General features: G+C 43.1%; 1 protein-coding gene across 2 annotated transcripts; it reads left to right on the forward strand.

The window, feature by feature from the left end:
- The first annotated feature begins 933 nt into the window (after positions 1–933).
- LOC147031437 (calmodulin-1) lies at positions 934–9,164 on the forward strand. 2 transcript variants are annotated; one of them, XM_085863110.1, is made up of 6 exons: positions 934–1,113; positions 2,416–2,446; positions 4,688–4,831; positions 6,995–7,101; positions 7,782–7,917; positions 8,798–9,164. In XM_085863110.1, exons 1-6 carry the CDS (start codon positions 1,111–1,113, stop codon positions 8,824–8,826), a joined length of 450 nt encoding a protein of 149 aa, XP_085719236.1. In that variant the 5' UTR covers positions 934–1,110; the 3' UTR covers positions 8,827–9,164. The 2 variants fall into 2 exon arrangements, with proteins under 2 accessions (XP_085719236.1, XP_085719244.1); XM_085863118.1 differs by lacking the exon at positions 2,416–2,446 and having other exon boundaries at positions 1,091–1,113.
- The last annotated feature ends 4,298 nt before the right edge of the window (positions 9,165–13,462 follow it).

Raw genomic sequence — 13,462 nt, forward strand, 5'->3', positions numbered from 1 at the left:
TGCTTGTACAGGTCATGGGTCTCCCTGGCCGGTTGTCTCGGAGTGCTTGGTTCATTGTCCCGGTCATCACAAACATGTTGAGTGTACACGGGGCTCTCATGTTTCGTTTAATTGAGAGGTGACATCTGCTACATGGGTGCAGTTGCCTTTCGCTGCACCTGCACCTGCACTGGCTCCCATTTCTTGTTGGAAGTGGAGATGGCTCGAAAGAGGAACAGGAGCGAGGAGGGAGGGAGGGAGGGCTGGGGAGCAGGTAATGTTGACTCGCCCAGAAGAAGCACCTGTTGCTGAACCTGCTCGATTCGGCCGTCATGTCGTGGGCAAGTTTTTGCTTTGGAAGAGGGAAAATGCACGTCCATTGACTCCAAGGCCGTGCACCTTGATGCTCAAACGTAGTTGTGTGTGTTTCTGTGTTTGTGTCTGTGTTTGTGTCTGTGTCTGTGTCTGTGTCTGTGTCTGTGTCTGTGTCTGTGTTTGTGTCTGTGTCTGTGTCTGGGTATGTGTGTGTGTCTATGTCTGTGACTGTGGGTGTGTGTGTGTGTGTGTGTGTGTGTGTGAGATAAAGTCACATGCACGAGGAGGCGGGTGTTCACATGCACGTGTTGTGCGTGTACTGTGTACAGATGATATGTGTTTACATGGAATCCCCGGATTCCGCGATGTGCAGCAGTGCGGGATGTTGTAACCGTTGCGTCCCAGTTTGACGCATTGCAGGCGATGCGCCCTGCGGGCCACCATGGGCTATACCCTCCATATATAAATATATATATATATATATATACATACACACATGTATATTATATTATATATATTTATATTTATTTATTTATATATGCATCGGACAGATTGAGAAGCTTCCTCAAAGCAACACAGCTCGGCGGCGGAACGTCCGTGTCGTCGCCCGCGTGGTGCTGGGAGCGGCTGCAGGTGCCGCACGGATTAAGGAGTCGGTGCGTGCGGGAAGCGGCCTCGTGCCGCGTCGCGCGCATCGCAGCCCCGCCTGCACCGCGCGCCGCACGAACCCGCCCCACTCGGGCTATATAGCGGGCGAGCCCTGAGAAACCGCCGGGACTCGGGTCAACTGCAGGCAGCGAACTCAGCGGCACGGCCATGGTAAGTCCCGTGCCCGTCGGGCCCTCGTACGACCCGCACGTGTGTCCGTGCCTGGTCCACGTGTGTCCGTGCGCGGTCCGCGTCCTGATCCGTTCGTGCATCCTTCCGTCGACCGCCGCACATCCAGGTCCATTCGCGTGATTTTTCGTGCTCGCTGCCCGATTGTGTTCGTCCGTTCGTCGTCCGTGCGTGTGCACGTGTGCGCCCGAGGTCCGTGTCGATGTACGTACGTACGTTTGTTCGTGCACGCGGACCCAAATCGCAGCATCTGTTGTTGCAGCAACACCCGGTCGTGTCGCAGCGCACGAACCGCCGATGCGAACACGTCCACGAGCACTCTCCCTTGTACACCAAGGGCTGTCCTGTCGTCCTGTCGTCCTGTCGTCCTTGCTTGCACATCTGTGCTTTACCGCAAATTACCACCTTTACCGCCGTGGGAAATAGCCGTTGGTTACTGCTTACGATATGTTCCTTTTGTTGCTTTATTGTGATTTATCGTGTGTGTGTGTGTGTGTGTGTGTGTGTGTGTGTGTGTGTGTGTGTGTGTGTGTGTGTGTGTGTGTGTGTGTGTGTGTGTGTGTGTGTGTGTGTGTGTGTGTGTATGAACTGCACATCGTGATTTCACAACAGGGTCTGATGAGCAATGAGACCGTTGCTTAGGATGCTGATGAGATCTAATATGATAATTTTCGGATCAGGAGTCGTTCCAAAGTACCAGCGATTGAGTGATCATCAGAACCCGATCGGCCATCAAGTTTACGAACATTCGATCCGTATCGATCCGACCTGTGAATGTTAATCAGCCATCGGATCGACATCCCTCTCTCTCTCTCTCTCTCTCTTCTCGCAAATGTCCGGTGATGGGACGAACAATGGAGACTCGGACATGGTATAAACTCGGGTGAACGGAGGGACCGGTTGCATGGCCGGTCCGTGCCGCCCTCCCCCCTCTCCCCCTCTCCCCCACCCATGGACGCGAGGGAATGAGTAATGAGTGAGGGTGACACGGATGATACCGATCAGGTTCCAAAGTTTGCCCTGTTGTGTCCCCCTCGCACCTGCGACTGAACAAACTTTACCTCCGCGTGAATCATTCATCGTTGTACTGACGTCATCGACCAAGAGTCAAAAGGTTTTGTTTGCCGAGACTGCACAGGTAACACGGGACACACCTTTTAGCCAGGAGCGTAGACGTGTCCCGAAGGCCATATGGCGCGGCCCCTGGTTATGTACGAGCCGGGCATGGCGGTGTTTTCCATCACGTGGTGTGCGCACTAACGCAGAGTGCTTTGCCTTTCCCAGGCGGACCAACTCACCGAAGAGCAAATTGCAGGTAAGACTCACGATCATTCCCCGTATTCCCCCAAGGGGCCGACCTTGTCGCTACCCGGTCGTTTAGAGGCCTTTGTCTGAGTGGGCACGGATGGGAGGGGAGGACGTGCTGTTTTGTACGTACCAAGTACCACGTACCCAAGTTCAAGAGATTTGAAAACACTAAAACTGATTGTGGTTGTTGACAAAGAGCATCACCTTGATGTCCTTCTCTATTTAAGGATCATCATTCATGGGGGGGGGGGGGCACCATCGTATGTACTGTAGTTGTATACACCAGCAACGATCCCAAAGAGTAAATTGGTCAACCAGGGTGCTGGCTCGCCCAAAGTCCGACTGTTGCTAAGAGATGCCAAGAGATCCCATTAACGTCCACATCGAAGACCGTCAAACTGACCGGACGACCACACGAAAGGACGGCGTGCTCCACCATGCAGCTCCTCGTGCAGGCACTGCACCAGACCTCAGTAGGATGGACTCGTGTCGGTGTTGCCGGATAGCACGGAAGGCGAGAGCAGGCTTGCTACGAACTGAGCTCTCTCTCTCTCTCTCCTGCCTGTAACGACAAGAAATTGCGAGCCAAGACGGTAAAACATTGAAACTTTCAAACATCCAAGGGCACAGTGCGCACTAATGCAGCGTGTTGTAAATTGCTTTTCAGCATCACAATCAGTAACGTTTGATGATTTGGTGTGTAATCAAATGGGACCGTGAAACCGAGTGCAGGAGGCTGCATAATGCATTACACAAATGGATCATTGTTTAGAAATTGGATCTCATGAGCTTGGAGCCATTTCATCGCCACACTGGTTCTTTTGGAAATTCTGCACTGGATACAAATTATAACCGTGCGCACATTTCCTTGGAACACATCAGCATTAGGATTATAGGGTAGAGGGAGCGGTATGCTACCACTACTTAACGCCCCCAATTCATGCCATCTTGTTGGGTCAGCTGGAATAGGTTTTTTGGCACGTCTTTTAGGAACTGGTTCTGGGTGGCGGTGATGATTCGCCGACTCTTTGCGAAAGACATCGTGGGATATTTAATGGCCACCAGCTAATGCGAGCAGATGGGACACCCAGCTTGTCCATCCGAGGGACGGCGTATTTTTGTTTTCCGCAAAACACAAATCTGATGGTTTCTCGTCTGGCTGTGAATTGAACCTGAGCTTACGGCTCAAAGGTTGTGGTGCTACCCATAACTCTGCATCATGTAGTCGTAGTAGTGGTGGTGGTGGTGGTGTTGTGCTCTGATTTGCAGTGGAAATAACTGTGGATTTTTTTTTGTTTGGAGTTTTTGTTTGTTTAGTAGTAGTAGTAGTTTTGTGCCCTGATTTGCAATGGAAAATGGATTTTTGTGTAGTATTAGTAGTAGTAGTAGTAGTAATAGTAGTATTGTGTCCTCATTTGCATTGGAAAAAGTGGATTTTTTGTTGTTTGGTTATTTTTTTTTGGTTTGTTTTGTAGTAGTAGTGGTGGTGGTGTTGTGGCCTGATTTGCAGTGGAAAAAGTGGATTTTTGGGGGGGTTTGTTTTGTAGTAGTAGTAGTAGTGGTGGTGGTCTGATTTGCAGTGGGGAAAACAGTGGATTTTTTTTGTTGTTTTTTGTTTGTTTAGAAGTAGTAGTAATAGTTTTGTGGCCTGATTTGCAGTGGAAAAACAGTGGATTTTTTGTTGTTGTTTTTTGTTTGTTTAGTAGTGGTAGTAATAGTTTTGTGGCCTGATTTGCAGTGATAAAGTGGATTTTTTGTTGTTGTTTTTTGTTTGTTTAGTAGTGGTAGTAATAGTGTTGTGGCCTGATTTGCAGTGATAAAGTGGATTTTTTGTTTTTTTGGTTTGGATTGGTTTGTTTAGTAGTTTTGTAGCCTGATTTGCAGTGTGAAAACGGTGGATATTTTTTGTTGCTTGTTCTTTTTGTAGTAGTAGTAGTAGTGGATTTTTTTGTTGTTTGGTTATTTTTTTTTGGTTTGTTTCATAGAAGTAGTGTTTTTTTTGTACTAGTAGTCGTCACAGTAGTTTTGTGGCCTGATTGGCAGTGGAGAAAGAGTGGATTTTTTTTGGGGGGGGGGGGGTTGTTTGTTTGTTTGTTTGTTTTTAATCACAAAAGTTTGGAATTGGTGACTCGGTGAGGATGTTCAATTTGCGTTCAGACTTGGTATATTGTAGCTTGTAGGCATCGGCTTAACAAGTGCAACCGACAAACTTTGGCATTGTGCTGTGTGATGCCCCGTTCGTCTGTAGAGTTCAAAGAAGCCTTCTCGCTGTTCGACAAGGATGGCGATGGAACCATCACAACAAAGGAACTGGGAACGGTCATGAGGTCATTGGGTCAGAATCCCACCGAGGCAGAGCTGCAGGACATGATCAACGAAGTCGATGCAGATGGTAGGTAAACATCACGTGTTCTAAGTGGCTAGCTTTCATCTCGCTTTGATCCCTAATCATCAACATCGTTTCTTTTACATCTGTCTGTAAAGGAAATCTTCTAGATAACCGAACACCAAGAGAATGCCACTTCGTCTGTGATGGCAACAAAAACCAAACTGCTTAATGGGGAAAAGAAACAAAGTACCCCGGGCAGCCATCATAAGGGCTCCGGTCGAGTCTCACTTGAGCCATAAAGTCCAATTTTACGACTTTGAATTAGTCGATTCTTTTGATTTTTGCATGGAATGCCTTCAAAGCCTTTTGAGTCGGCACCAAACTAACTCGATTGGTATGGGATGAGGGGAAGCTGTGTACAATGGCAATCAATGCTTATGTTGCTCACAATGGAGTTCATCAGCTTGGGCACCATCTATGTATTACATACTCAAAATTATTGGAATTTGTAAAATCCACACCTTCTCACCCCTCGAGAATCTCTGGCCGTTCCATTCCATCCGGTCCAAAAGTCTTCTTCCCCCCACCCCCCCCCCCTTCACCAAATACCCATCATCCATCCTTTCCTCACGTCTCTTCACCCCTTCAATTGTCGATTCTTATGGAATGAAAATGATCCTATGGAATTTGTTCAAAAGCTTTGGTGTGTGTGTGTGTGTGTGTGTGTGTGTGTGTGTGTGTGTGTGTGTGTGTGTGTGTGTGTGTGTGTGTGTGTGTGTGTGTGTGTGTGTGTGTGTGTATGTGTGTGTGTGTGTCAGACAGATATTCTGACACAATCGACATGTAACTCACATAAGAGCAGATGAATGTTTGACCTTCACCAACACATGTAATATGTATATGGCCCCTTACTAAGACGTTTTGATGAGATAACTTCACCACACACTGGAAAAAGGTTGTCAGTAAAGCAAGAGGAGGCTCAGGTCCAACGTGTGAACCAGATTCGGTGGTGCTTCGACCTCATCACAAATCTCCCCAAATATTTTACCCTTCCTGAATCAATCATTTGTACATTGACTAAAAAAAAAATATATATATATATATATATGTATATGTATATATATATATATATATATGTATATGTATATATATATATATATATATATATATATATATATATATATATATATATATATATATATATATATATATATATATATATATATATATATATATATATATATATGTGTATGTATATATATATATATATATATGTGTATATATATATATATATATATATATATATATATATATATATATATATATATATATATATATATATATATATATATATATATATATATATATATATATATATATATATGTGTATATATATATATATATATATATATATATATGTGTATATATATATATATATATATATATATATATGTGTATATATATATATATATATATATATATATATGTGTATATATATATATATATATATATATATATATATGTGTATATATATATATATATATATATGTGTATATATATATATATATATATATATATATATATGTGTATATATATATATATATATATATATATATGTATATATATATATATATATATATATATATATATGTGTATATATATATATATATATATATATATATATGTATATATATATATATATATAGGTTCTTCTCCAAAATAAGACTTTTAACTCTTTTCAGAGATTGAGAATGGAAATAGAAGGGAGAGAAGGCTTCAACTCACCAAGGCCCTCTTGAATTCATCTTGGGGAATTGCCATGGGAGTCCCAAGCACATAACAATCTTCTTCTTGTGTATGGCAGCATGGCTGCCAGGTAGCAATCATTTTGTTGGGGCACAACTATGCTACCGATGCTGTGCCCCTATACCAGTACAACGAGTACTCATTTCACCAACCTCAAAGGGATTAACAGGCTGCGTCAATCCCACCCAGTGTTAATTCAGGGGAAAACAGGGCTTGAACCTCAGGACCCTAACATCTCCAGCCAACCACCTGAACCACTAAGCCAACACCAGGCTTTGCACATAACAATGGAGAGGGGAATTATCAAATCTTCACAAACTAAACAGATAGAGATACTCATCTGCTGGAGACAACACTGATATTCACTGCCGTTAACAAAGACAATGTTGTGGTTGAAAAGTAACACCTATCACTTTTCAGGTAATGGCACCATTGACTTCCCCGAGTTTTTGACAATGATGGCACGGAAGATGAAGGATACGGACAGTGAGGAGGAGATCCGAGAGGCTTTCAGGGTGTTTGACAAGGTAATGGATCTTGAGGGGAGGTCCTGTAATAACTGCAGGAAACCAGAGCTGAAATTGTGTCCATAATTATGAAGGATTCCTCAACCTAACAAGTTGTTTTTCATGTTATCCACCATTGACCATTCCACCATGCCTTTGTTAAAAAAATACTTTCGAGGTAATTGTCCTAATTTCCTCAAATGATTCATTTTTCAAATAATCCTTCTGGTATTTATCATTCATCATTCCATTAGCTTCGTTCCCAATTGTCAATGAAAAATGGCAAAAAGCACAGTTATGGCTTTTGCTCAGATTAAGAGCTGGACCTTTGAACTTGTGTTTCGTGCCATTATTGCTGGGAGTGGCAAATGAAATTTGGACTCCTTGAAGAGGTCCAACATGCTAAGCGCTCGCACTGCAGAGCGATCAATTTGGAGGGATAATGGGGGAAGATGGATGGAGAGGTTAATCCTTCGAGTAATTGTCCACAGCAATCCTCATTTGCGCCGTGGTCAATAGAATGGGCGAGCCATGAAGTCCGGTTCGTGGGAATCGAGCACACGGGAAGTGGATAATTAAATAAATAAACAAACGAATAATCGACTTCCGCAGCGTCTAACAAACAAGTCGTATCGAATCAATTGGGAGACTGTAGTTTTGTGAGCGAGGCACAATGTTGTCCTGTTTGTTCCTCCACACAGGACGGAAATGGTTACATCAGTGCAGCAGAGCTTCGGCATGTCATGACCAACCTTGGGGAAAAACTCACAGACGAGGAGGTTGACGAGATGATCCGAGAGGCAGACATCGACGGAGATGGACAGGTCAATTACGAAGGTATTGGCTTTGTTGGTAAAATTGTGAATCTGCTAGTGAGTCTCTTTTTGGGGGGGGGGGGTGCATGAGGGAGCTGCTTCTGTTCTATTTCTGTACTCTATGCTGGGACTCGGGGAGCAGGAATTCCTGAACTCCACAGTGCAGGAATGGGTACGGATGTTTGTAATAAACGCAGTAAAGCGTTATTCCCAAATATGCCCTGAAATCCGAGTATTGCAAGGTTTTTTTTTTGTTTTTTTTGTCCTCCCTTTCAGCAAACCCAATCTGGTTGGATGAAACCTGAATTGGGGAGTGGAGGGTAAAGTTTGGGGGAAACAACAAAAGCTTATTGTTTGAGAGAGAAAATATTTGTTGTACATTTGCTTTATTTTCCGGAGCATTTGCATGAGCCTTCTGCTTTGAGATACTAACTTTGTATTCATCAAGGTTTATGTCTCCGAGCAGCAGGGGTGGGTGCAGCAGTTGTCATGTTATTCCTTGCCCGATGAAGAGTCCTACGTGCAAATATTACACAATCTCTCCCCCGATGTATATGGTGACCTCGTTTGAAAGAGTAGCATTCACGCATATAAACAGGGTGTCCCTCTCTTTTCCATCGCAACCATTCGAGGTAGAGTTGGGAACACTAAAAACACCTCAATGTGGTTTGCTTTGTAAAAATATAGAATTTTTTATTATTATTATTATTATTATTTTTTAATTAAAACGTTCAATTTAATTTTTCATGAAAGCCATTTTGCTTGCAATTCACACTCGCATGCATTTTGTGTCTCGTTCTCTCCTTCCTGCTACCTCTCAACCCCAATTTCCCTCTCTGACCCCACCTCCTCCCTTCCTTGACTCCATTCAATCCATCCCATGCTCCGTTCCTCATCCCCAGAGTTTGTACAGATGATGACCGCAAAGTAATGAAATGCGACCCGAGTCTTTGCTGCATCCAACCCAACCCAAGCTCTACCAGCCCTTCTTTCTTCCTACGCCAAAACCATTCCTTCAAAGCAACACGTTGGAGCTTTTGTAAAGTCTGCTTTCTGAAACAATGGCACCATCACCACCACCAGCACCACCACCACCATAACCACCCAATTGTTAGGGTGAGGAGTGAGATCGGCTGAGAGCATGGGTTTGCAAGCCTCATTCGGTAACGAGTGAAGCAGCAGCAATGATGTTTATCATGGAATGTGGATGAGGTCTTCAAGCTTCATGAGATCTCAGCTCATATAAAACAAAGACCCTCGTTTTCTCAACTGTGTCTTCATTACTCATGTTGTCCACTTTCCGTGGTGTGTCCGACCCACCTGTCTATGTCGAGTGAATAAGCAGCAATGTGAACATGTGCTATTTATACAATATACATGGATCGGTGTAAAAATTAAAAAAAAAAACATAAAGTGGGTGGGATATTTTTTTGCCACATTAACCAAAGCATTTGGCCTGTATAATTGGGATGAACTTTACCAGCACCCGTTCTACCAACCACACAGCATCCAAACATCCTGCATGTGCCAGCTCTGTTCAAATAACCTACCAAGCATTTCCCTACAATAAATGCATCCATGGACCCACTGCCCCCCTTCCAGTTTGTTGCTTTTGAGTTAGGGCCGCACTTCGCACCAAAGGGAGAGGTACACCACCATGATATTTCCCTCTCTGATCACATGAACGGAATTCCTTCTTGTTTATCGCTTTGCCAATACAGTTGCAGTATCCAATGCAATTGAAAACCTTGACAAGAGCAAACTGTGAAAAATAACAGGTGCTTTTATGAGCAGTCAGTTAAAAATAATACTTTAATCGCACATTTCAGGAATTTTGAGCCAAATATGCATTTAATTTAATGCATGCTATCAGTTAATGAGCAAATGTAGACATCGCTGCATTAAATCCCTTGGCTTTCGGGAGGGGAATGGCAGAGATGGAAGAGGATAAACAATATTATCACAGTAAACCCATGTCATGCACCATCTGTCAAGCAAAGGTAGCTGAAACCAGTAAAAAAAAACCATCTGCGAAGCCCAGGTTGTTTAAATATGGTGAAATATTAAGAGATGAATGGGAGTTCGTCCGTGTAGATTTGGCTTATTTACATTGCAGTTGATAGCTCAATACTATACAATCGCATAGGAACATGCGTAAACCAATAATGTTATAGAAATATATTTTAGGGGAAAGGGTTAGAAAAGAGGGTGGGTTAAAATTGACTATTACCAAGTGATTAGTTGAAAACCATAAAAAAAAAAGCAAATAATATTTTACAAAAATGTTTTGAGCCTCATTTATGACCGAAATTGAAAGGTGATGATAGAGGGTTTCAGTAACACTGACACTATGGTGGTGGTGCACGACGATGCAGTGGCACTGCTATGTGAAGGGGTGCTGCGTCATTGGGGTCAGGAAGAAGAGGTCGCGAAAGGGGTGCAGTGACAACAGGAAAGACAAGCCGGGAGGCGACGATTATTGAGGAAGCCCTACCGTAAAAACCTATCTCTTCTGCCAAAATTGACCAAATCAAATCGGATATTTTATATGTTGTACTTATGGACATTACGCACAGCTTCAAGGAAATGAAATTGCGAGGAAAAAAAAAAATAAACAAAAATAAATAAAAAGTTCAACTGGGTGTGGCTCCGGTTACAAGGGGCATGCGCCGCCCCTCATACAAAAAGACACAACTAGACCATGATATCTAGCTTGTGTCCAAGTTTCATCAAGATCGCATCAAACGTCACGGAGTTATGCTCTGGAGAGAGTCACAAACAGACAGACAGACAGAGACAACGAAAATAGTGGTCACTGCTGGTGCCTGCGAACGAACTGCTGGCGCCCGCGAACCAATAGGATGAAGAGACAGTGGTATGAGAAGGAGAAATAAGACAGGGGATTTAAAACCCACAAAGAAGAAAACGTATGAACTACGATTCATAAAAAAACTTGTCCTTGATTTCCAAAGAACAACAAAGCAGTACTTGTCCCAGAAGGATAATATAATGAAAGAGAAAAGGGTAAACAAAGATGGAGTGAGTAGTGAAAGTAAACAAAAAGAGCAAATCGAATTATTTTCCGAAGCTTGTACAATGTGAACACATTTGCTTGGTATTGTCAGCGTCTTGTCAAAGACAGGCATGTGTTGCTGTTTTAGTAGATAGTGGGTGTGTTACCAACTGCAATGAACAGTGAGACCATCAGGGAACAGCCTCACTCCGAACCATATCGGAATGAAAGTCATTGATGAAGCAACAGGTATCTGGGCCAAGGACAATAGGAATTCTGAGGGACGAGTGAAGTTATGTTCCTGAGGTCTCACAACCACCCATTGCTCCCATTTGAGCACTCACCATATTATGATGCTGTGACTTGTTATCCCATCTACAAATCTTACATCACGTGTTTAATAATTAAATTGCTCCCAAATCTCAGATCAATGTGAAAACAATCATTTCTCCCAAAGCCATTCTCCATGAGCCTTCAAGTGGAAAGAATGCCTTCCTTTTTACCTCCGCAACCGAAGATGGGTGGAGGTTATGTTTTCACCCCTGTCTGTCTGTCTGCTTGTTTTTTTTTTAACAAGATATCTAAAAAAGTTGTGGACGGCTTCAGCCAAAATTTGGGAGAAAGCTTGGTATGCGACACGGACTGAATGATTCGATTTTGGTGAAGATCCGAATCCGGGTCTGGATCAGATTTTAAAAAGTAGTTCTTTACCATTAAGTGATCGGGCTCAAACGACATATAGCAGGATATCTCAAAAAGTTCGAGACGGATTCGGACGAAACTTGGTGGATGAGTTCGTTAGGCGACAAGAACAAGCTGATTCGATTTTGGTTCAGGTCTGAATCCAGATCTGGTCTATCAGTGGGATACAAAATGGAAAGTAATCAGCCTGGCAGAGATATGCTCTCTACTGAGTGCCTTTAGTTATGCACTGAAATGACTCGAGCCAAAAGAAGGGTTTCTTCTTCATTTCCCACACTCAAGGTTTTACAGTGCTCCTAAGTGCAAGACATGAATGAACACAACCTCGAATGCAGTCAGTTTGTGCAGTGAAATTGAACCATCAATGCATTCCATGAATGGATGTCATTTTGAAAAAAAAACAACAACTCTGTACCTGAGTCGTTGAGTTAACGGATACTACAAGTGTCGCAAAACAGACACATTTTGTTTGACCACAGTTACTATTTTCTAGAATTTAGTTCTTGTGTTCATTTTTTTTGAAGAACACTCAATGTCTCGGGCTTTTCACTTCGAGCATAACCCAAGCTGGACATCTTATGATGATATGTTTCTCCATTACCGCTGAAAGATAATGCTCATAATCCTTTGTATGATTTCAATGATAACTTGGAGAATTGACTGGGGGATACGAGGGAGGTTATTTCGTAAAAGTTACAATTTTGTTAACAGTGGATGTCCATGCAACATACCATCTTCCAAGTTGGCAGAAGGTTTGGTGGCTGTCTGTCATGCAGAAATACATTTAGTTGCAGTGATATACTGGAACAATGAGAGCATCCCATGGTGTAAGTACCTTATGGGGGCAGAAAGAAACTCCACAGTCCTCGACCAAGAAAGCTCTGCCTAGTACAGTTTGGTGGAACAATCGCACAAAAGTGTCCACTTTGAAAGCAATTTGTGACAATACGGATGGTCCACCCATCCGTTTGTGCAGCACCGGGCTGCTGGATGACTGGGAGCATGGCTCTTCTCCTGATGCAGTGCCCTATACGGAGGACAGGAATTTGAAATAAAGCCAGGATACAGATGATAACTGGCCCTATCCGTGGGATCTCGACCATCCAGCCAAATGCAATGCTGGTGGATGAGTCCCCCGATTGAACGATGCTTCCAATGGATGGTGCACCTTTTTAGGTAACATCTGTCTGTGAAGCAGGGTTGAGAATCAAACAAAGCCAGATGAGACGGCACAAAATGCAAATGCACTTCCATTGCACCATATTGTCCGACAGTAGGGACGATAACAGATATCCTGTTAACAAACTCACCTTGAGTGCCACCCACAAACATTGGCAGAGCAAATGCCCCTGATGTGGGAGACCATCATATACGAGTATGAGATCTTGCTGAAGAACCATCCATTCGTACTGGGAGTATGGAAACAATATTCCACCAGGATTTGGGTTTCCATAAAGGACGCAGAAGTGTTGTTTCATGGTAACCAGGCTCGTGGTTGGCCAGATTGGTGTTGTTTTATACAATTATTGATATGGTGGTATATGAATCTGGGAAGTTTTTCATTGTGTTCATTTTGGTTTTACAGCCATATTTATCCACCTCCTTTTTGAAATATGTGAAGGAGGAAATAGTGTCATTGTTTTGGTGCACAAGTCTTCAACAACATTGCAAAAATGTTATTCAGAAATGTAGCCTTTGCTGTTTTCTCGATTTAATATCAGGTGAAGTGGCCTACCGATACGATCATCATCACAGGAATGGGAGGTGGGGGGGGGGGACGACAGAGACAGAGACACACATGTGATGAACCTATTTTGTTGATTCTTTAGAAAACACCACCATATATATATAT

Source organism: Eptatretus burgeri, chromosome 2 (assembly GCF_056783735.1).
Source record: "Eptatretus burgeri isolate ZD-2024b chromosome 2, Ebu_testis_v1, whole genome shotgun sequence".
Taxonomy (NCBI): domain Eukaryota; kingdom Metazoa; phylum Chordata; class Myxini; order Myxiniformes; family Myxinidae; genus Eptatretus; species Eptatretus burgeri.

Bases quoted from the DNA above. Each gene is read 5' to 3' on its own strand.
- LOC147031437 (XM_085863110.1), top strand. The intron at 2,447-4,687 runs GTAAGACTCACG...GTTCGTCTGTAG, and splicing joins CACCGAAGAGCAAATTGCAG to AGTTCAAAGAAGCCTTCTCG. The intron at 4,832-6,994 runs GTAGGTAAACAT...ATCACTTTTCAG, and splicing joins CAACGAAGTCGATGCAGATG to GTAATGGCACCATTGACTTC.